Genomic DNA, 24,268 nt, shown 5'->3' with positions numbered 1-24,268 from the left:
AAGATATGAAGAACTTGGATCCCTCATAACACCACTGGTAGAAATGTAAAATGGTGCAGTCACTTTGGAAAATAGTTTGACAGTGCCTCAGAAGTTAAACATAAAGTTACCATATGACCTGGCAATTCTACTCCTAGGTGTATACTCCAGAAGAATTGAAAAAGGTGTTCACACCAAAACTTATACATAAATATTCATAAAAGCATTATTTGAAATACCCCCAAAATAGAAATAACCTAAATGTCTATCACCTGACAAATGGATAAACCAAATGAGGTTTAATCATATAATGGAATTTTATTCAGTCTTAAAAAGGCATGAAATTCTGATATATGTTAGAACATGAATGAGCCTTGAAGACAGGCTAAGTGAAATAAGCCAGACACAAAAGGACAGATATTACATGATCCCATTTATATGAGGTATATAGAACAGGCACATTTCATAGAGAAAGTAGACTAGAGTATACCAGGAGCTGGGGCTGGGGAGACGGACAGTTGTCATTTCATGGGCACAGAGTTTCTGTCTGGGATGATGAAAAAGTTCTGGAGATGAACAGTGGTGATAGTTGTACAACATGGTGAATGTATTTAATACCACTGGATTGTGCACTTAAAGACGGTTAAAATAGTCAATTTTATCTTATGTATATTTTACCACAGTCAAAAATATCACACATTATTACTTGAAGAGTACCTGGTAAGGTGTTATTGATTAATTTTTTTCAAATCAACCCATACAACAGAATTAAGACAGTAATAGCTAAAAGTGGTCTCTAACCCATTGTGAACTTCAAAATGATGTGAGGAGCTTCTTAAAAAATATAGACATCTGGGACAAGGTGGGGAAGAAAGAAAGAAATTAAGTATTTATTTATACATGCTACAACATGGATGAAACTTTTGAAAAGAATTCAGACACAAAAGGTATATTAGATGATTCCATTTACAAGAAATGGCCAGAGTAGGCAAATCTATGACAGAAGGTTGGTTAGTGGTTGCCTAGGGTTGGATGGAGAAGGGAACTGGTGGTGGTGGTGGGGGGAGGTATCACTGCTAATGGTTCTGTTGGAGGTAATGAAAATGTTCTGAAATTAGATAGTGTTGATAATCACACAAACTTGTAAATACACAAGAAAGCAATGAATTGCATACTTTAAAATGGTGAATTTTCTAGCATGTGAGTTATACCTTAATAAAAAAAATTTTGAAACATATGACATGTAAAGGTCTAAAACAATGAAAAAATGATACCACCAACATCTATGTATCCATTAGTTAGCCTAAGAAACAATGCCTTACCAACAGTCCTCCTTTCTGCACTCCTCTCAGATACCTCCCCTCCTGCCCACAGAGGTAGGCGTTATTTTGAATTGAGACTGAAGTCCCCCTTTTTTCATGATACCTTTCCAAGTACTCTGAGCTCTCCCTTTTCTGAACTCCTATTATGCTCGGAGTGTGTGTCTTCCATTACTCTCTAAGCTTTTATTTTTTTTACATTCCCCTTCACCCCAGCCCTCTACCCTTGAAACTAGGTTTTAAGCTCTTACGGAGCAGGAACCAATCTCACACTTCCTCCCACATTTCCGTACAACACTCAACCCATGAGCTCCCAATAAACAGTTACTGGCAGATTTTGTTTGTTAATTCCTTCCCTCTCATCTTCTATTCTTTTCTTTCTTAATCTGGCAGAGTCACGCCATTCTCTCCCCAGCAGAAAAGCAGTGCTGGTATTGAGCCATATACATTCTGGAAACGCTCAATGCGCCATCCCTAGTGTATTGGCTCTGGTGGGGTCTGCTGTAGGGAAAGCCTAACCCTAAAAGCAAGGAGACAGAGTAGACCTGGGGTTAGGCTGAAAGAGGTCAAGGACTCAGCTATGACTCTTTCCTATTTTGGCTTCCTAAAGAAACAAAGAGCCCAGGACTTTCCCGAAACCACCTCTCTGAAGTACTTGTACTCCTCTGTGTTTCTATAGCAACTCCTTCTATGAAAATGCCAAGCCTTTTAAATAACCTCCTCATTCAACTTCATAATATTCCTGTGAAGTAGGGCTGAAGGAGTGATTATTATCCCCTATGCATTTTACAAAGGCTCAGGAGAGGGACGCCACCTACCAAAGGTCACGCAGCGAAGAGCAGTATATTATGCCAAGTTTAGAGCCTCTTTACAGCTTCCACTGCGCCAGCTTGAGAGGCAATTTAGTGGCAATATGGTAGAGAATGAAACTGGTGTGGGGGATGGATTCTCTGTTGAATGAGAAATTTGAGCCCCTGGGGTCCACTACATAAATGCCTAAGCGACAATGAAAGAAGCACTGGCCCATGTCCCAGGATTTAAAAACCACCAGGCCTTTGCAAAATCACGACCTGCCTTAGACGACAGGAAACAGGATTTTTAAAAGTAGCCTACTCTGTACCTTCCATCTCTCTCGTCTTTTAGTTTGGTCAGGATGGAAAGAGGTCTAGAGGTATCACCTGTCTCTACCCAGCTGTATAGCCTGGGGGAGCCACTGCGTCTCGCTGGATCTCCTTTTCCTCATCGATAAAAGGAGAGTGAGCATGGCATGGGCATGCCCAGGTCCTTTCCAGCTCTGACATCTATGATTCCACGACTTAGAAAACACATACAAGCATCCAAGATTAAATGCAACAAAGCAGCAAACCATACTTTTGAGCAGAAAGCCTATTATTATTTATTCTTACATTACATCCTGGTAGAACTGTCCACATTGGTTATTTCGCTCCTTCCAGTGAAACTCTGTCAAGTCCAGGGTCAACAGTGCCTGATACTGTTCTGACACCTATCCGCGTGGAGCAGTCCCGTTGCAGAACTGCTTCTTCCCGCCCAAGCTCCCCTACTTTTTATCCCCTGCTCTGGACAGAACAGTGACTATGGGAGAGAGAATGAATAGGGGTGATTGGTGATGGGAGGACTTTTTAAAATAATACATAGAAGAATTTTTCAGCCACACACATGGCTGATTAAATCTCAACAATCATCACTGAACTGCTGGTGAGAATCCAGTAAAGGAGATTCATCCCTTGTTCAACACTGTCCTCCAACAGCCGCCCCGGTAAAGACCAGGAGGAGTTGGGAAGGACAGCAAGCTTTGGATTCTTACAAGAAGACTTCTTAAGCAGCAATCACTTGGTGCCCATGAAGTCCGATAATATTTTACCTAATCTGTCTTAAATTAGATCTTTGTGAAGTAAATGAGTTAAAAGGGAAATTGAAATTGGATTGTGGTTTACTGCCCAAGGGGAAATATCAGTTTATAACAACAGCCGCTGAATGTGTTTGCGCACAAGGCCCATTAAGAGCGGTGGAACAGCTCTTAGCGAGTTATGGCATGGAGTATTAATAAATGTGTCATGCTGGCATAAAATGAGCCTTCTGAAAGGCACAGGCTTTTCATTTCTAATTAGCAACGTGGGCCTTGGAGCACAGGATGGAGCGCCGACACGGCTAACGCAGATGGGACGTATTCTCTTCAGGGTCCACACTGGGCAAGTCCAGGTACAAGCACACGCACCTACGCACCAGACACACTGCAAGTGCGGCCCAGTGAACACGCAGCTACCACAGTGCTGCAGCGCAGCCGCCTTACTGGCATCTCCCATACTCACCCCAGGACAGGATTAACTTTCTAACCGCACAGAAAGTATAAATTAAATAAATTAAAATAATAAAGGGCACATAAATATGAAAAGACATTATGGAGAAGAGTACTCAGTGCAGGGGTGGAGTATATCACAGGACAGAAAGCTCCTCAGGGAAATGTTTAGTATCCTGTCCCTGGTTTGCTCTGGGACACGTGGCCCAGGCGAGTAGCTCTCCACTCACACAAGTTCTCCCTCGCCCGAGGGGTCACCATCTCAGTGAGAGCAAAGTAACCTGCAGGTTTCTAGTGATCTTCTGGCTACAACGAAGACCTAGGGGCTCAGGGATTTAGCTCATCTCCCAGAGGGCAGCTGGGAACCAATATCCTTTGAGCATATCTGGCTATAACTGTTACTGACACTGACCTATGACTGTCTCCCAGACTTTGGAACCTAGACCTTAACCGTATGGACCTCTGGAACTGCCTAACCCTCTGATTTTTCAACTGACTTCTCTAGCCTTAAATTCTTTCCTGCCTAAACCTAACATACATTCCTCATGCTCCCAGACCTATGTACCTCTTCTGAACCAGGCAATTGGCCAGTTTGACTTATAATCGTCATTAGCTCTTTCCTGCTTAACTAGAAATTCTTAATTCTTAAATTATCCTTAATTCGTAATACTTAATTCTGGCACCTTGTACCAGGAGCAAATCCTTTTTGCCTGTTGGTTTCAGAGCACGCATGCACAGAGAAGCCCTCTTCCACCCAAAAGGAACATAAATATAGCTGATCTGAAGAACAGCTATAGCAGTGATGACAGCAGCAACAACTGATCAGCAGCCACTCAGCGTTCACTTCTGAGCACCTATCTACGCAGCCAAGACAGCAGGCAACAAACACATGTCCTTTCAAATTTTCCTTTGTTTTAATAAAGGAAAACATAATGTTGATTCTAAACAGATTTCTACAACTTCAGACTCGGAAGCTGTTCAGAAATAAACGACCTGTATTGTCAAAACGACTCCACCATGTTGCAAAGAGCCGTGATGCATTTCTTAATGCTGATCTGCTGAGTGAGTCCCTCGAGTCAAGTCACAACTACAGACCCAGTGAGTCCCAGGAAAGGCTCCAGCAAAAGCACAATGGGCCCAAATTTCCAGAGAGCCTGTGTCCTGGTACCCAGATGCCCTCAGAAATACTGACCTAAAGCAGGACATGTGCACATGGGCAATTTCTTTTTTTTCCTTTAGGTTTGTACTTCTGTTTGAACAATATGAAAATTTAGAGCCCTCGCCTTCCAAATCTCTATTCCAACTACACTGAGGATTGAGCAAGAGAGCTCTCTAAATCCTGTATTTATTTTTTTATTCCTTATAGTCACTGATAATTATACCTACAAGTCTATTGGAACAAATAATAACATTTAACACCTAGTAAGCATTTACTCTGTGGCAGGCACCCTACTCAGATGCTTCATACAACAACTGGTGTGCAGTAACCGCTCTGTGAGGTCGGTCCTATTTTACACATGATGAAATTGGGGCAGGAAGGTTCAGTAACTTGCCTAAGACCACAAAGTTATTAAGTGGTGAAACTTAGAACTGAACGAGGTAGTCTAACTCCCAAGCCTACACCCTTAATATCATACCATACTGCAGTTTAAAAAGTTTCAAAACTAAATCTAACTCCTCACTTCACAAACAAGAAACCAAGCACAGAGAGCTCTGCCCAAGCTAAGGCCATAGAGCTGGTGAACAGGAGTGAGAGTTACGAGGGTCCAGGTGTCCTGGCTTCCACTCCTGAACTCGTCACCACGCCAGGTCGCTTGGTCCAATCCGCAGATCAATGAGGGAATCTCTTTTACTTAATCCCTTTAACACTGGCAAAAAAGAAAACCCGTGCACATGCCTTGCAGATCACACAGCTCTTTATGGTCTTTTTCCCCCGAGTTAAGCTTGATGAAGCTAATGCTAGCACTACATCTGTCTGTGCTTTACAATTTTTCAGGTGCTTCTGCATACACTTTCCCATTTGATTTGACCTTGTAACCCCATGCGCTCCAACCCACATTTGGAGCAGCTGATACCCTTCCTGCCCACTTCCTGCTCACAGGAAGCCATACCTGGCGGAATAGCAGTGCCCTGCACCTGCTTCAGCGCTGAGCCAGCATGATGTTGCTCCCCAAAGCAGGGCAGCTCTGAACCTCCCACACTGCCACTCTTCCTCACTGTCCTTCAATATGAGTTTGTCTTTGAATGCTTTCCCCTTTACACTCCACAGCTGCTCTAGTATAGAGCAAAATGCAGGTTTATTCTGGAAAGCACATTAACCCCTCGATTCACTGTATTCATATTCTAGAGTCTATTCTCACTCTCTTCTTTCTTAGAAAGCAGCAGAGCAGGGTGGTTTAGAGACTTTGAGGCCGCAAGACCTGGATATAGGACGTAGCTCTGTTACTTATTAGCTATCATGATTTTAGGCAATTTACTTGGGTTGCTATGGCTCAGATTTCTTATTGATAAAATCGGGAAAATGAAGGATAGTACTTATCAATCACTAGATATTATCAGGGTGTTAGGAGAATTAAATGAAAATTCACAAAACATCTTTAACACAGTGCCTGGCACAGAATACGCCCTCAATGTTGTGGTTATGATGACCCTGCTGCTACCACAGACTATTGCCACCCCTTCTGCTCTTTGGCTCCAAACATGGGGTGGCCATTGGGAGACTTTAAGGGCTAACATTCACATTAGGTAGTATTCACATGCTTGGTATAAGCCAGTAGGACACCTGGGCATACGCTAGACCAAGAGTCCAGAGTCACTAAGAGGCCCCTGTGTAGCTGTACTGGCTCAGAGTGGGCCGCAGGGGTTGTCTCAGACTTGAGAATTCTGAAGTGGGAGAAAATAAAACCTGCTTAGCACGCCACATTGGGACCCAGCTTGCCTCTCTACTTTATCTCCTGTCGTACCAAACCACACCCCATGCTCCAGTCACAACTAAACTCACTGTCTAAACAATTCAATCTTTTTCATGCATCCCTGTCTTCGCACGTACTGTCCTTGATACCTGAACTACTCTTTGTTCTCTTTCCCAACAAATCATTTTGTTTTACTTTAACGTCCAGCTCAAATATCACCTCTGTTCCGAAGATGGCCCTATTCAATTCTCTCAAAAAGAATTATCCTTCCTTACTGTGTGTCTCCACAATACTTTGTACTTATTTCTTTCAGAGCAGTTACCATAACATTGGCATTTTTTTGTTTACATATCAGTATCTTTCACTGGACCCTGAGATCCTTAAAGGCAGGAATATATCTTCTAACTACTCAGCTTAGCAAACAATACATAATATGATGCCCATTTGGCTCCAGGTAGACAATTCATACATGTGTGTTGAATGTATGAATGAATCTCTTAGACATAAGAAAATGATACAACCAAAATCAACTAATCTATAACTATATCCAACTTTTGCTAGGTGTATAATTGAAATGATATCATCACCTTTTCCACCCTTTAGCTCGTCCACCCATAAAAATTCATTAATTTTAGTTCAAAAGTCTTTTAATCTGTTCTGTCTTAGATACCATGCTGAAGATATGGTGTGAAACAAATGAACTAAAAAAAACATGCTAACTCATACTGAGGTAGCACAAAATGATAGAAAATCATCTAAAACTGACAGTAGAAAACTAAAAATCATTCTGCAATACACTCCATAGAGACAGCATATGATGGAAAGACCATGAGTGTTAAATTCACACATCCCTGGAAATGAAACCTGGCTCTATTACACACTAGTTGAGGAAAACTGAGCAAGTAAATTAACATTTCTAAGCCACAATTTTTTCTTAGAACTTGTAAAAAATGGTCCAACATTCTACTGAGAACTCCCTGATACTGGTGACCCTCAAGGACGGCGGAAAATTGGGGAGTCAATAATGAGATCTAGAATTTGGATGGTGTCATCAACGAAAATAACAGATGAAAGAAGGTAAGTAGGTTTGTGGAGAGAAAATGAGTTTGTTTTTGAACACACTGATTACCTGCGGGAAATTCATATAGAGACGCCCGGCAAGGTGTTGAACATTTCAGGAGTGTACTAAGGCTAAAGACACAGATTCTAGGGTACTGAGAGAATGGATGCGATTACCCGGGGAGAGTGTGCCAAATTAGAGGAACATAGGCCAAGAAATGAACCCAGGGGAATAGTGACATTTAAGGGAAAGGTAGAGAAAATGAAAGAGAAAGAGAAGGAATAGTCTGAGACACAAGGAAAATTAGGCCAAGGAAGCAAAGAGCTGCAAGAATCAGGAAGTAATCAATGCTGTCAAATACAGCAGAGCGGTTCAGTAAGATAAGAACTGGAAAAAAAAGTCTCTTAGATTTGGCAATTTGAAATCATACGGGATCTTACCTTCGGAATGTCAGTAGAGAGGGGAGGATGCGCAGTCAGACTGCACGTGTGGAGGAGTGGGTGGGAGACGTGTAGGTGGTGACAGAGAGTAAAGCCTATTCTTTAAAAATTTCAATAAGAAGAGAGATTATATTAGCTGGGGATCTGAGGTCAAGTGAGGGTTCGTTATGATGGGATAGGCTTTGAGGGGAAGGAACCGGCTGAGGGGAAGGAACCCAGGTGAGAGGGAAAGATTGAAAGCACAGAAAAGAGAGGGAACAACTGAGAGAGTGAAGTTCTACAAAAGGTAGGAAGGCATGAATGGGATCAAAGTTGGAAGGAGAGGGATTGGCCTTGAACAGCAGATGTGGTGCCTCATCCTCTGAAACTGACGTTTATTCAAACTTGATTCAACAGGACCAAACTTTGTTACCTCAACAAAGTGTCTGGGATAGGAGCGCCTCTTCAGGGCTTGATCAAAAAATTCTACTGCTAGAAACAGAGTTGGCAGAAATAGTCACATAATGGAGCAATCTTAATCTTGAATTGTGTCAAACAGGGTTACACGTAAAGAACAATATGTAAAGAATCTACAACTCATGTAAATTTGGAAACAGTAAGAGAAGCATCCCTCTGTATAATGATGTCACAGTCTTACTCTCCTTGACTAAGAAAGAATTTAAAATACGGTGAATTTAAAATATTGTCAGATGATCAATATCACTGTAAACTTGAGACATACTCCACCATTTAAATGGTCATTATTAAATAACCCATTCACCAGGTCAATTTTTTATTAGAGTAAGATTTCATAACCCACACCTTGGAGAAACCATCAGAAACTAATTCCTAAAATTATCCATCAGTGGAATTTTATGGCTGAGGTGATTAGCTAATAAGGCACATCCTAGAATTCAGGTCAAAGTTGTCTCTTACACTATGTGGCTCAGAGCTTTGGAATCACCACTTAATACTGTACAAAGAACACCTGAGGCTCTTTTCTGGAGGAAATTCTAGGTGTATCTGTAGGTAGCCCTGTAGTTCCCACTGATGCTGAAATGTGTTGAACTCCTGCACAATCACAAAATCCTATCAATTCATCTCTGTAACAACTCTTGACTTCATCCATTCCCCTTCCTTTCCACTTCCACCATTATAGTTCAGACCTTCTTACTTCACAGCTGGTTTCTCTGTCCCATTGGTGCAGCCGACATATCCCTGCCACATCCACCTCCCTAAAGCACAGCTTCGATCACATGTCCTTCCTCCCATTCTGAAACCTTCAGTAGTTCTCTACTGCTATCAAGTAAACACAAACTCCTTAGTCCAACATTGTGAGTCCTCCGTGATTTGGCTCCAGCTCTCCCTTCCCGGCCTCATCTCCCATTGCTCCTCGGTCATTTCCCCCCATTCCAATCAAATTAGATTACTCAGCTTTTTAACGGTCCTATGTCCTTGCCTCTGAGCCTTTGTTCATACTGTTCTTTCTGCTCGAATGTTCCAGTCTATCCCTCTTTTCTAAAATCCAAGGTGTAATTCAAATACCACTCTTACGATAAAGTAAGGCCCATTCTGGGGCCCCCTTGTCAAAAGTGGTATCACATTATATGCTACCATGTTATAAGCTACTTACGGGTAAAGAATGGACTTAATTAATCTTTGCTTTCCCCCAACAGAACCCAATGCCTCACATATAGGAAGTACTCAAGAAGTATTTGTTGAATAAATGGATCATTTTTCATTATGAGACAACCCAAGCTGGTGTATATTTCATATCAGCTTCTCTCACTTCCTTTATAATCAGTTAATACAACATACACAGCCAAGAAAAAAACAATACTTAATAAAGACAGCCATGAAAGGACAACTAAAATATTCAGGAAATAACATCCTTTGTATAATACACACTTCATACTAATAAATCAAGAAGAGATTCAAGCACTAGATAGAGGCTGTTACCTAATGACATTTTATAAAGTCCTTTCTAGTTCTAAGTTCCTGCAAGAGAAGACTGTTAACACAACAGTAGTTATCTAGCCCTGTGCAAATATCTTGAAAACATCAGGAAACCTACTTCCTGATCCACTTCCACAGACCCTAAAGGAAACTAATTCTTTAGGAAAGGAAAAGGTATAGCAGTAATCAGTCTTTCCCCCCCTAGAGTTCACTTCATTTTAGTAGATGGCAAATTTTTCATTAGAAAAAAAATCATGTCACCTTTCCTATTTAAAACATTTAGAAAAGCACATACTGCTTTTATATGCATTGTCTCAAATGATTAATTCATTCATTCAACAAATATTGATTGAGCACTTATTATAGGGCAGGCACTGCTTCAGCTGATGAGTATACAAGAGAATGAACAATAAACAAAAAAAATATATTATACACCTGGTGTTGCTCAGCGTTATGGAGAAACATGAAGCAGGGTTGGAGCAATAGGCTGTTTTGTTTTATGGAGGGTAGTCAAGAAATGATCTTATAACAACCCTATAAGACGGGTGCGATATTAGCTATTAGCTAATATTCTAGATTGAGGAAACTGAGACCCTGAATAGTTACGTGACAAGCCCAAGATCACCTAGAATTAGATGTGAATGGGATCACAAACAAGATTTCCCAACTCTTGGTCTATTGCTAGGACTATAAAAGGAAATCTGACTTAGGAATGTTTAATTACATTCCCTCCCTTCTAGATAATGATACCTGGCGAGTGGGAAAGAACCCCAAACATGCACATCATTAACCCATCACCCTGAGAATCACCTGCATCACACTGGCTCACAACCATTTGCCTCAATTAGATTTGGTGACTAAAATAACGGAAACATCATTTTACATTTTATATTGTTGTAAAAAAAATTTTAACAATAAAACCAAGTTTTAAAATATGTAGTTTTTATTTAAAACAGAAAGCGGCATCTAGGCTTATGTGCAAAAGCAGGCAATGTAACACCTCATTAACAATACTTCGAATCATACCTAATGAATGCAAACTCTCCTTTAGCAGTCTGTGTCTGCTCTGCATACCTGCTGGAAGTGTGTGAAAATAGATTTGGCAAGGGTTTTCTGCCAGGAGGTCATGGGACTGTGTGAGTATATGAGTGTATGTGTGTGTGTCTGTGTGTGTGTGTGTGTGCGTGTGTGCGTGTGTTGTGTGTCACTTAGAGTTCTTCATTTGTGGAAGCTGATGGCACTAACATTAGTGACATGAGGAGAAAATTGTAAGCATTGTTGGGAACAGGGTGCCCTGCCACATCTAACCTGAATTAAACCTAAAACCCACTTCTTATCAAAGGTAGAGCTGAAGATCTTAATGTATTATAGACATTCAGAAGAAGGAGGAATCAGATCTGGGGTAGGAGCATCAATGCAGGCTATATATAAGGAAGAAGAAGCCTCAGGCCTGGACCTGAACAAATGGGTAGTGTCAAAAGATGAAGTTCAAGGACAGAGTACATCCCAAGAGTAGGAGATGGATACCAGAAAGCAGGGGACACTAAGGAAACTATTTAGTAGAAACCAAGTAATTTGCTACTGCTAAAACATAACCTGTGGTAGGCAGAAGTGAGAAATAAAATTAGAAAGATATAGGTCCACTCTTACAATATACTATATCATATTATATTATAACTATATATCAATCATATATGTCATCTTATATATTATGGGTAAGGAAATTGAAGGCCAGAGAATTTGAGTGATTTGGCTAAGAGCAAACAAGAGGCAAAAGTAGAACTAAAACGGTTTTCATTTTCCTAATTAGGTGCTCTTCTCACTGTACCATTCTGCTGGTAGGCTGGGGGATTGGGGCAGGTGGGAGACAATCTTTCTTTAAAAAATAATAATATATGGAGGTTAAGCAAATTGCCTCCAGATTACATGACCACCTGAACAGTTGTAGCAGTATTGATACTAAGACCAAGTCTCTGAAATAACTGGTCTAGGGCTGCTAGACTACTCAGAGCTCCTTCACTTGGGAAGACACAATACTGGAACTAACATAACACCATCCTTTCCCTCAGAAGCACTGCACTTTTTGGGACCCATCCTAAAAAGGGTTCATAAACCACAGGGGTTGTCAGGGATGTGAATGAAAAAGAAGGGTTTTTTGTTTGTTTGTTTTTGTCTCTATATTTGCCTCCCTAGCTTCAGAAAAACAGAGCCAACTAAATCTAAAGATCGATTAATGAAAAATTAGGAAAGTGGAGAGCCAGAAATATGTTGTAATTAACTGAGTGTTAGGAAGTCCTGGCTTCACAACTAACTGTGGTGTTGGCTTTGAACAAAGTACTTCACACCTCATTAAATTTATAAAATGAAGAAGCTGAACTAGAGGATATCTAAGGCTATTATATTCTACTTTTCTATGACTCTAGGTAGTCTTTGATGTACAGGAAAAGGTAGACATGAAAAGTTGAAGGTAAATTAAACTTTGGGAAATCATATATAATTTTTTAATGCAATAGGAATGTGCCCTATTTAAAGGCACATGAGTCAATTCTGTAATTTGGGTTTTTATTTATAGGACTTTCTTCTCTGACCCATTAAACAGAAAGCACACACATATCAATGATTAGTCTTAAAAACAGGAAAAGGGGGCCGGCCTAGTGGCTCAAGCGGTTAGAGATCCATACTCCTAACTCCGAAGGCTGCCGGTTGGATTCCCACACGGGCCAGTGGGCTCTCAACCACAAAGTTGCCAGTTCGATTCCTCGACTCCCGCAAAGGATGGTGGGCAGCGCCCCCTGCAACTAAGATTGAACACGGCACCTTGAGCTGAGCTGCCGCTGAGCTCCCCGATGGCTCAGTTGGTTGGAGTGCGTCCTCTCAACCACAAGGTTGCCGGTTTCGACTCCCGCAAATGATGGTGGGCTGTGCCCCCTGCAACTATCAACGGCAACTGGACCTGGAGCTGAGCTGCGCCCTCCACAACTAAGACTGAAAAGACAACAACTTGAAGCTGAACGGCACCCTCCACAACTAAGATTGAAAGGACAACTTGACTTGAAAAAAAGGTCTGGAAGTACACACTGTTCCCCAATAAAGTCCTATTCCCCTTCCCCAATAAAATCTTTAAAAAAAAAAAAAAGTTCAGGTTATCTCTTTTTAAAAAAAAAAAAAACAACAGGAAAAGGGGTAGGAGCCAACTCTGCAGTCCTTCTTTCAACTTAATCTATAGACTTTACTGCTGCCTATGGCAGTTATTAAGAATATATGTGGCCATCTAAAATTCAACAAGTTATTATTATTAAGCATTGCAGACTATTTTCTATAGTGAAGAGAAAAATACTTCAAGCAATAAAGAAAAAGTCCTTGATTTTATTCACTTGAAAAGTGTGGGAGGGGAGAAATGCATTGAGAATTTACATTGATAAAACTTAAGATTCTATACTATGAAAGAAGGGAAAACGAAAAACAGAATTAAGTCTTCAACAGGCTTCAGAAAATAGAAAGAAAACCAAGACTAAAGGCATTCAGGACAGTTCAAAGTCCTTAAAATACCTGTTTGTTTTTGCTTGTACATAAAGAAATGCTGGAAGATACTAACAATGGTTACAGGAAGTGTAACCTGTAGGGAAGACAGGAAGTGGGCAGATGAGGGCGAGGTGAGGCTTTTTACTGAATACCCTGGTTCCCCGAAAATAAGCCCTAGCCGGACAATCAGCTCTAATGCGTCTTTTGGAGCAAAAATTAATATATAATTAATTATATATTATATAATATAAAATATAATATAATATAATACTGGGTATAATATAATACCGGTCATAGTACTGGTCATAATATAAGACCAGGTCTTATATAATATAATACAATATAAGACCAGGCCTTATATTAATTTTTGCTCCAAAAGACGCATTAGAGCTGATTGTCCGGCTAGGTGTGATTTTCAGGGAAACACGGTAGCAGCCCAAATGGACTAAAATAGAGCTTCCTGATGATATAGCCACATAACCTGTCTTCCAAAGTCATTCACTCATGTATCAATTCCTGCTGTCAATCTACTGATTGGTGTCCCTTCTACAACATGGTTAATTGCTGAGTGTACAGTGATGAAGACAGACTGTTCTGCTTTCAGGGAGACTATGTGTTAAAGTAAGTTAAATATCTATTTAATTGCAATTATTAAGAGCTACACATGACAGGTAAAAATGTTCTGTTCTCAGACAAAAAGAAAGAAAATAGTTAAATGGTCCTCAAATTCAATTCTTTGTAGGAAACAGTTGAAAAACAAGAAAGCTGAAGAAAGGAGCCATTAGAACAAAGCACCAAGAGGCAAAGAAAATGCTGTAGCACTAGGAGGTCTGAGGCAACCCAAACAGGATGATCCAGGTTGTTTCCAGGGATGAGCCGGGAAGGTCAGGTGAAACGCAACATGGATAATACTGTGGAGGTCCTCAGGGAGCTTCGGAGAGCTCCAACCAGCACCACCTGGTACAAGAGCATCTTGAAAATGTGATACACACGTTTCAAGGCCCCGTGACCCTAGAGACTGTAAAGCCCACAATGGGATGAAACCAGAACTTTACTAATAGGGAATTAGTTTTCTTTCACCCTCTAAATAAAGAGGGAAGGAAATGAGAAACAAGTTTCTGAGAGGCAGTCACAAAACTTATTAAGCAGTTAGAAAATGAGACCTATGAGGAAAAGATAAAGAAATCCATTTATATCATTTAGCAAAGAAAAAAAAAATCTACTTTGCAAGAATTATTTAAGGCAGCCCTTGAAAAACAATGGAAGGAAATGTCCTCTTAAAGTCATCTCTACTCTCAGGAGTTTTGGATTTGTGGCTCAATTCCCAGTGTGCTTCCTTGTAGGAGAGCCCAGGCTAATTTGGCCTAGTGAAAAGCCTACTTATGAAATATGAATAATGTCAGTGAAAATTTGCAAGTAAACTTGAGCAAGCTTATTATTTGTAAGCAACTGAAAAATCTCTTACTTAAAAGTACAATTAATATTTCTGAAGTGCTACAAACATTCTTTCTTGTCATGGGTATTAATCATGGGTTTGCTTTATAATAATCAATAAGTTATGCATTTATGTCTTATGCACTTTTCTGCATGATGGTGTCGCATGGTGGTATACTTCTCAATTTCTTAAAAACAAAACAATTAAAGTTCTCCTTTCCATGAACTATTTCCCTTGTGGTGAGGCCAAAGGCTGGAGTCATGAAAAGGCAGTCCCCTAATAGTACGCCATTAACATATGGACTACCTCAGGAACGATACCATTTAAGGCCAGACTCACCCTCTTTGGGTCCTCACTCCCAAGTCAGGGCCACTGAAACCTGAGTCATTAGGAATGGAGAGAGGCATCTATAGGGCAGGAACCAGGGAAAAAGGCAGGCAATGGAACACCGGGCTCTGACAATAAATAGCTCTATATATTTTTCATATATTAAGTCACGTTTAAGAAAAGGAGATTTAATTTGTTTTGAGTTGGAAAAATAAATAGCTCAAATAAAAGCAAAGAGGTTTTAGCCACCCAAAAGGCCAGGGTCCAAAGGATTTTACCTATCTGCTATTGCTATAAGAGTACTTTCTAAAAAACTACACCAATTGGCCAAACTTATCTAAATAAGCACAACCTGAACCCTGAGATTTGTCATTTCTTTTTACTTCTACTAAGGCGATCGGCCTTAGGGTAAAAAAGAGGAGGGAAATATGTTTCAAAATTTTACAACGAATGAAATATTTTGCTGAAAATAGTCCAAGATGCCATGTTCCCTTATTCCCTCACCTAGAAAGTTAAAGCTTGTCTCTTCCCTCACCCACTTAACCCAACTCGCAAAGACCCAGATGACAAAGTTAGACATTAAAAAGGGGAAGAATAAATGAAAATATCAATGACAGTTTATGAAAACTACTTAGTCCCAGAACTTAGTATCTAACAAAAAAATCCTTAAAAATTCTGTCCAACTTCTTGGTTTAAAGATGAGAACATTTAGTCTCATAGAGGTGAAGTGACTTGCTAAAAGACATGAACTATTACAGTTTTGAGAAGATGTTTTCCTTCATTTATTACTTTATTTTCCCATAAATTATTTGTGGTAGCTTGAAAAATACATATATTAAAAAATAAACATATAAAAACAAACATGGTGAATTATGGTAGGATCAAGATTTCTTATTCCCAGCCTACTGTTCTTTGTATCATATCATGATTTGTTCCTTAAACTTTCTAAATTTCCCAGTGGAAGATACAGGCTACTGGTTCCACTTTTTCCTGTTATGTAGGTGTTCTGATCTGCAAGAGAAGCACATGGGTGAAGGACAACTTTGCATAGACAATGACATAAGTGCTTTTGCCATCCTCAACTGAAAACGCCTCCACAGCTATGTCAAGAGATCTCTCGTCCTTGTCTCACTTCTGCCCCACTATTAAGCCAAAGAAACTGAAATGTCTTCCAAAATGGAAAGATCAAAAGGCAATTTAGTTAAGGATAATTTACAAGGCAGTTTTATTAATAAAGGCCCTTTAGTTAAGCTTTATATTTGTAAATATATAATGACACAAAGCCTTTCCCCCCTCATCTGGAAACACCTACTGATTTAATTCTGTAAATGACATCTGTTAAATGAGGGATCCCCTAAAATAGTGTCTCATGTCAGTCCTCTGTATTCAGTGGCTAATTACTTGGCTGGAATATTACCCAGGGGGCTTGGCTTCTCCACTTGTTGCCTTGTTTCAAAAGATAATCATCAGAAAGGAACCAAGGTTTTGGCCAGATATTTGTTAGGGAACCTTGAAATTTGACCACAGGAAGGATGGTGTTTCTTTCACTTGTGCTCCTTCCTGCAGGAACAACAGAACCGACTCGAACGCAAGAATCAGTGCTGCTCAATCCAGACAACACTGTAACAAGGCTGAAGACCGGGGGTCTCTCCTCCTTGGCCCCGTGTGGCTCACTCTATTCTATTCCTGTGCCCAACAGCTATGCTCTAATGTCACAAACGGGGCTGGAGAAGAGTACAAACCCATCATCTCCACTGTATTAACAACACGCTCTGTTAATGTCACAATTCCAACACCATCTTTATATTGAAAGATAGAATTTTGAATGTGTGTGTGTGAGAGAGTCTACAGGGCTGTACCACCTTTTACTATGTCACTCTATTAAACAGTCCCATTTCATTTATATCTTTTTCTGACCTGGCCTGGAGCCAAAGATGTAAGTCTTATGAAGAGGTGAGAAGTGCCATGACCCACAAATGACCCTTAGCAGCAATTGAATTGAAAAATAATCCCCATAAGCCAGAAATGAAATAAAAGGTTAACTTATCCAAACTTTGTAAAAAGAGACACAGTTCTTTCTCCCTCATGTCCCCTAAACCTGTTAGGAAAGGGGGTATCTGAAGCTGTTGTGCCTCGTCTTCCAACTCACTTTCTGCGTCAAATAGTATGGGTCAAAGTCCTCCAGGGGAACCGCGACCAGGCCTTGTGGGATGTCCCCGTAGATGAAAGGCAAACTCTTCCCTGCTTCCAGGTCACTGTTTGGCTTGGGCTTGCTGTCCTCATCGTCTTCCCGATGACTGCCATCGGCCTTTGGTGGTTTCTTAAGCTTGCTCTCAGCAATGCGCCTCTCAATGTTTGCCAGCGACTCAGGGGTGAAAGGCTTGAAACTATCAGGGCCTGGTGGTGCGAGCAGCCGCCCTGCCATCTTCTCATCCTGCAGCAGCTTCGTTAGTTATGCTGCGTCCAGGACAGGTCAGCTCTGGAAGAAAAAGCAACACAGACAGCACTAATCAATCACTGCTCTAAAAAGAGGCCAGACTAAACCATCTCATGCTCAACCTTTATTCACAACCTTTGCAACACATAGTTTCTTCCATGACACAGTTATTTTTCTGTTCAGAAAATCTGTAGCATAAATGGATGAGGTACTTTTCATAACCACCCCTCAGGGGATTGATCAACCAGTGAGATCAGAAGATGGGAGTCTCCTGATTTGCTAGTATTTATTATTTACTTAGACGCAGCTCACTGTTAGAAACCACATACAACTACAAAGATATATTCCATGCCCCCAAGAAACTTCTATTCTAAACCAAGGCATACTTAACATCGGGGCACATGTTAGCTTTGGGCTCATATGCTCAAGTCACCTTCCTTTCCTGGAACTCCACTCCCCAAAGAAATACTCTTCTTCCAAGGACAAGACAAGGGTAAACTGTCCCTCTTTTCAAATTTCAGATTCTAAACTCACTAAACCCTTCAAAACTTTAGAGGCAAAAATTATAGATTTAATAGCTTCCATCTACTTTGGCTCTTCCATTTCAAGTTATTTTTCAATGCACCACGTTGTGTAAAATCCATCCAGTATAAAAGCCCAGATGTACCTTCTTTGATGACCAAGCTTCTGCCAGGGACAAATGCAAAGCACTTTTCTCTGTGGTGAGGGCAGACACTGCTCTATGTACCTCCCACTCAGCAGCAAGGAAAAGCAAATGGGAGAGGAATCTTAGAGAACTTCCTCTGATGCAACAACACTGCAGCCCTGAAGGATGAATGACAGCAGAAAGGCCTGCATGCAACCGGAGCGGGCCTCCAACCAGGAAGGACGGGAAGTGAGCATGGAGTAACAAACCAAATTCCCTTCTAAAAAGAAAACCGAAGCAGCGCCATCACAGAGCCAGTGGTTTCTAGGCATGGTATTTGCAAAGCCCATTTCCATTTATGTTTAAACAGAGTCCTGGGTTATTTAAATCCATGCTGTGAGACCAAGGAATCCCTAATGCCAAAAGCGACCATGTTCGGTTACTGTCACAAGAGGACCGAGTAGGTGAGTCTTACCGTGAAAGCCTTAGGGTTACTGGCGGTCATCTGCTTCTCGCACTGCTGCTCTTACCTTTAGTTTTGCAAGCTCCACAAAGACAACCTGGGAAACATTTTTAAAAGGCTAACGATTGTTCTTTCCCTCCTACTTAGCCTTCAGGGTCCACTTCAAGGCAAGTATCCATAAAACTCAAGGCTTGTCAAGAGAACAGCAGTAGAGTTAACTAAATAATTTGGGAGTGAAATACCCGAGGGTTCTTTCTCTCGTGGTGGTGACTGCTAAGCGTTGCAAAGGCAGTGGGTAGTGTCCATACGCGGCTGGTCAGCTCACTCACTCACAGCATGGGCCAGAACCATGAACTTTGTCCCCACACAGACCTATTAGCTTAATGCCAGGCAAAAAGCACTGTGCCACGGATGGCGGGGTCAAAGAAATCATTTTCCCGTGTGAAGCACGGAACTTTAGAGCTGCGAAGGATTTACAGATCCAGTCCGTTTCATTTTATGGGTTAGGAAACTTGGGGTTTTAAGAGAAGGGACAACATGCCTAAAGTCACGGGGCCAGGATAAAACTCTGACTCCTTAACTCACACTTCAGTTAGCCATTCTGCTATTCTACTCTAACTCCCACTATTCCCCAACAGGAATCGTCAAGGTCATCAAATGAATCACACGCAAATGTCAACGGCTTTACTGATCTAAGATTTTATTCACAACAGTTTCCCCAAACTAGAATTCCTTCTCCCTCATTCCTTTTCTCCTATTTGTCTCTGAATTGCCTCATAAATCCCCACGCCTTCACAGAGCCTTTCCACCAGCTCCAGCCTTTACTAATGTTTTCCCTTTGTGAACTCAAGCTCTATCATGATCTTAGCTAATATTTATCATGTACTTACTATGCTTCAGGCATTGTTCCAAGCACCTTGTTTATATTATCTCACTTAATCTCCAGAACATATGAGGTAGGTATTATTATCCCCATTTAACAGATGAGAAAACAGAGGCACAGAGACCTAATGTTGCCCAAAGTTATAAACTAGAAGATGACAAAGTCAGGATTCAAAACATCCTACTCATACTTGGTTTTGCTCTTAATTATTGTTGAATTGCACCAGATAAATTCCCAGAGGTCATGGGTGGTGTCTTAAATTTCTTTTATATCCCTTTCACAGAGAATAGGATTATGCCTCGAACCCAAAATTAGTCCAACTACCTGGGACTCCATGGCTCCCACAGTCACACTCACTCTCAACCTTGGGTCACCTGCAGTTCCTACTTAGAGGACAAAAAATACTGCACGAGAAAGTCAGTGAAGCTCCTGACAAATTCTTGTGACCTGATTATACACACCTGGGCTCTTCACAGGTGAAGCTCTCCAAGGCTAAGTCCTTTGCTTCCAGATCCTGTTTCCTCCTGCCTCCTCCAAGACCACGGTCCCTCAATTATCTCTGCTCTCTAGCACATTCTCAATCTCTACCTTCCTCTCCTACTTCTGTAATTTTCTCCCTTTACATCTTCATCCTCCAACTCTCTCTCCATTTGGCTGAAGTGCTCCCGGTCCTGTTCTGTGTTACCCTGATTCTATCCTCAACCACAAGCTCCTCTTCCCCTATGACCTCTTTCTTCTTTAAGGGCTGGCCTTCTGCAATCTCTCCGTTACACTTTCTTTCAGGGATCTCATCTACTCAAAATAACCTGTACGTGGGTGATTTTCAGATTTCCATCATCAGCCCTGACTGTCACCGCTTCAAAATGAAAGCACTTAAAACCATGTTTTTACTTCACAGACGGATTTCTCTTCCTGGCTTTCTTAATTCTGTTATAGGGACCACCATATTTCCAGCCATCGAGAGTGGGCCCTCAGTCACCTTTGCCCTGTAGTCCTTCGCGGCCCGTGCCGACCAGTCACCAGCCTTACTAATTCTTCTTCCTTCCGAGTTTCCATTTAAAACAGTATCACCCTAATTCAGGTCGGAGGACTGCAACAGTCTCCCACTTGTGGACCAGTCCCCAGTCCACCAGGCACATCTCCAAAGATCTGTTTCCCTAAAAATCTGCTTCCATTATGTCATTTCCCTCCCTCAAACCTACCAGAGATATAGGATTGAATCCAAATGTCTGCCATCTCACTACCATTCAAGGCCATTTACAACCTCACTTCTCAAACACTCTCTTCTACTGCTTCCCTATAAGAATACCTACTCTGATGACTGTTTTTGTTTTCTAGTTTGTTTTATAATAATACAATAAAGTGAAGAGATCTTAAGTGCACAGATTGGTTATTCTGTACATATGTATACCTGTGTATACGTACCTGTGTAACCACTGCTCATGAGATATAGAAGGTTTTCCAGATGGTTCTATTGAGCTCCCTTGTCAATAACCACCAACCCCCGTACTCTCCCAGCAATGGTCATTCTGACATCTATCACCAGAGTTAGTTTGGTCTGTTCTTGAACTTCATGCAAGTAGAAAATACATATACATTCACTCAACATTATTTCTGTGAAGTTCATCTTCATTCCATGTGTAGCAACAGTTCATTCTTCTTATTGCTATGTACTTAGTATTCCATGGATGAACATAACACAACTTATTTAGCCATTCTACTTTGACAGACAGTTAGATTATTTACAGTTTTAGGCTATTATGAATAACGCTGCTAAGAACCTTTTTGCACGTGCTTTTTGGTGGCCATATGTGTTCGTTTCTTTTGAGCACACAGGCAGGAGGGGGATGCGCGCCCCTAGGAGGGGGTGTGTTGAGTGTTAGTGACACTCCCACCACCAGTGCGACAGGGCTCCAGCTGCTCCACATCCTCCCCAACACTTGCAAATGACACAGTGTTCTTCATTTTACCCATTCTAGTGCGTATATATACAGTGATACCTTGTCGTTATTTTAAAAATTTTACTGACGTGAAATTTATATACCATAAAATTCACCATTTTAAAGTGAACAACTCAGTGGCTATTAGTACACGCACAATACACTGCAATTACCACCTCTAGCTAGTTCCAGAACACTCCCCTCACTCCAAAGGAAAACCCTTCACCCATTAATCAACTTCTCTCCATTTGTCTCCTTGCCTCCCCGAACCCCGATCCCCCAGCTCCTGGCAACCATCATTCTGTATACTGCCTCTATTGATTTATGTATTCTGGATATTCATATAAATGGAATCTTCCTATATATAACCTTGTGCGTCTGGTTTCTTTCACTTAGTATAATGCTTCTGAAGTTCATCCATTTTGTAGATGTACTCATACTTCACTCCTTTCTGTGGATGAATAAGGTTTTGTTATAGTGTGTGTTTATCATAATTTGTTTATTCATTCACCCATCGATGGACATTTGTGGTCTTTCCACTTTTGGGCTATTGTGAATAGTGTGTGCACATGTACTTGTTTTAGTCCCTGTTTTCCATTCTTTTGAATATACACCTAGGAATGGAATTGCTGGGTCATACGGTAACTCTATGTTTAACTTTCTGGGGAACTGCCAAACTATTTGCCACACTGGCTGCACCATTTTGCACTCTCACCAGAAATGTAAGCAAAGTAAGGGTTATGATTTCTCCATGCTCTCCAATAACAAGGAACACTTGTTATTTTCCTTCTTTTAAAATTACAGCCATCCTAGTGAGTGTGAAACAGTATCTCATTGTGGTTTTAACTTCCATTTCTCTAATGACAATGATGCTGAGGACTGTTTCACGTGTTTGTTGGTTCACTGTAGTTTTGATCTGCTTTTCTCTGATGGTATTGAGCACATTTCATGTATTTATTGGCCATTTAGGTATCCTCCTTTGTGAAATGCCAGTTTAAGTCTTTGCCCACTTTTTCTATTGAGTCATCTGCATTTTCTTATTGATTTGTGGGAGTTCTTTGTATATTCTCCATGCAAGTCATGTGTTAGGTGTATTTCAAATATGTTTCTCCCTTTTACTTTCTTAATGGCATCTTTTGATAAACAGTAGTTCTTAATTTTACTCAACCCAATCTATCAATCTTTCTTTTCATCTTTTTTTTGGGTTGTTCTAGAAATCTTTGCCTATCCCAAGGTCATGCAGCTATTAGCTTATGTTTTCTTCTAGAAGCTTTATTGCTTTACCTTTCTTATTTAGATTTCAAATCATTTGGGATTGATTTGTTTATATCGTGTGAGATAGAGGTCAAGGTTAATTGTTTTCTACATGGACATCCACCTGACTCAGCCTCAATACAAAGTCTGCTCCCTGTTACTTTCATTGACTCCTAAACATACTTTCATTTCTTATTTTAAATCTCCTGAAGTCTCTCTTTCCTTCTTTCCTAAGTTCTATACACCCATTAAAACCAGCTTCAATGCCTCACCCTTATGAGGAAATTGTCTTACAAACAGAAAAAATAAACTTCTTAGATTTAGAAAGAACTTAGAGACCACCTAATCCAACCATCCTTACTTTACAGAGAAATAAACTTATCAGTAAATTAGAGAGGCTGTGTGGTCTACCTGCTACCATGTTTCCCCGAAAATAAGACCTAGCCGGACAATCAGCTCTAATGCGTCTTTTGGAGCAAAAATTAATATAAGACCCAGTCTTATTTTACTATAATATAAGACTTGAACTTATATCATGTCATATCATATATCATATCATATCATAAATATAATATAATATAACATAATATAATACCACGTCTTATATTAATTTTTGCTCCAAAAGACGCATTATAGCTGACTGTCTGGCTAGGTCGTATTTTCAGAGAAACACAGTAATTAGTGACAGATGCAGAGCTAGGGCACACATTTCTTGGATTCCAATATAATGCTCTTTTCACTACGTCTCAGTCCCTTAGGTAATTCACCTTGTCCATCACACTACTACCATCTCAGCTTTCTTCTTCCTGCAGTGCTAAGATGAGAGAGCCAGCTCAGATGACAAAAGAAAAATACAAGTGACTTTTAGCCCTGACAGTTCCAAAAGAGGGTGAACTAGACTCAAAGTTAGGGACAATAGATCAGGGCTCCCTTCATTAGGTCATCCAGAAGAATTAAGACCTTAAAATGCCAGGTGTGGCCTAGACACAAACAAATAAAGATGAATCTAAAACAAGGGGAAAAGAGTGGAAGAGGGAAAGAAAACTGGCAGTGGAGTGAGGATATAACAGGGATGAAGGAAGAAAGCCATCTGGGGAGAATTGTTAGGCAAGGGCACAAATGTTACGAGGAGGATCAAATAGCAAACAGTATTAAAAACTTGTCTCAGACTTAAAAAAAAACAAAGTTGAAGGACTCAATTTCTGATATCAAAAATTAGATACTATAACCAAAGCAGTGTGGTACTGGCATACAGACATATAGACCAATGGAATAGATTATAGAGCCCAGAAACAAACCCTCACATATATGGTCAAATGATTTTCAACAAGAATGCCAAGACCATTCAATGGGGGAAAGGATAGTCTTTTTAACAAATGGTGCTGAGAAAACTGATTAT

At 40.6% G+C, this 24,268-nt stretch overlaps 1 protein-coding gene across 3 annotated transcripts in view; it reads right to left on the bottom strand.

Moving 5' to 3' along the window:
• The window catches only part of SCN8A (sodium voltage-gated channel alpha subunit 8), a 162,526-nt gene that overhangs the window by 99,022 nt on the left and 39,236 nt on the right, over window positions 1–24,268 (bottom strand). For all 3 annotated transcript variants that reach the window (XM_033116667.1, XM_033116668.1, XM_033116666.1), the window contains exon 2: window positions 17,396–17,725. In XM_033116667.1, the coding sequence (XP_032972558.1) occupies window positions 17,396–17,671 (276 nt within the window). In that variant the 5' untranslated portion in view covers window positions 17,672–17,725. The remainder of the gene's footprint in view (window positions 1–17,395; window positions 17,726–24,268) is intronic.

Source organism: Rhinolophus ferrumequinum, chromosome 10 (genome assembly GCF_004115265.2).
Source record: "Rhinolophus ferrumequinum isolate MPI-CBG mRhiFer1 chromosome 10, mRhiFer1_v1.p, whole genome shotgun sequence".
NCBI lineage: Eukaryota > Metazoa > Chordata > Mammalia > Chiroptera > Rhinolophidae > Rhinolophus > Rhinolophus ferrumequinum.
This window is presented reverse-complemented; position numbering and strand designations above follow the sequence as displayed.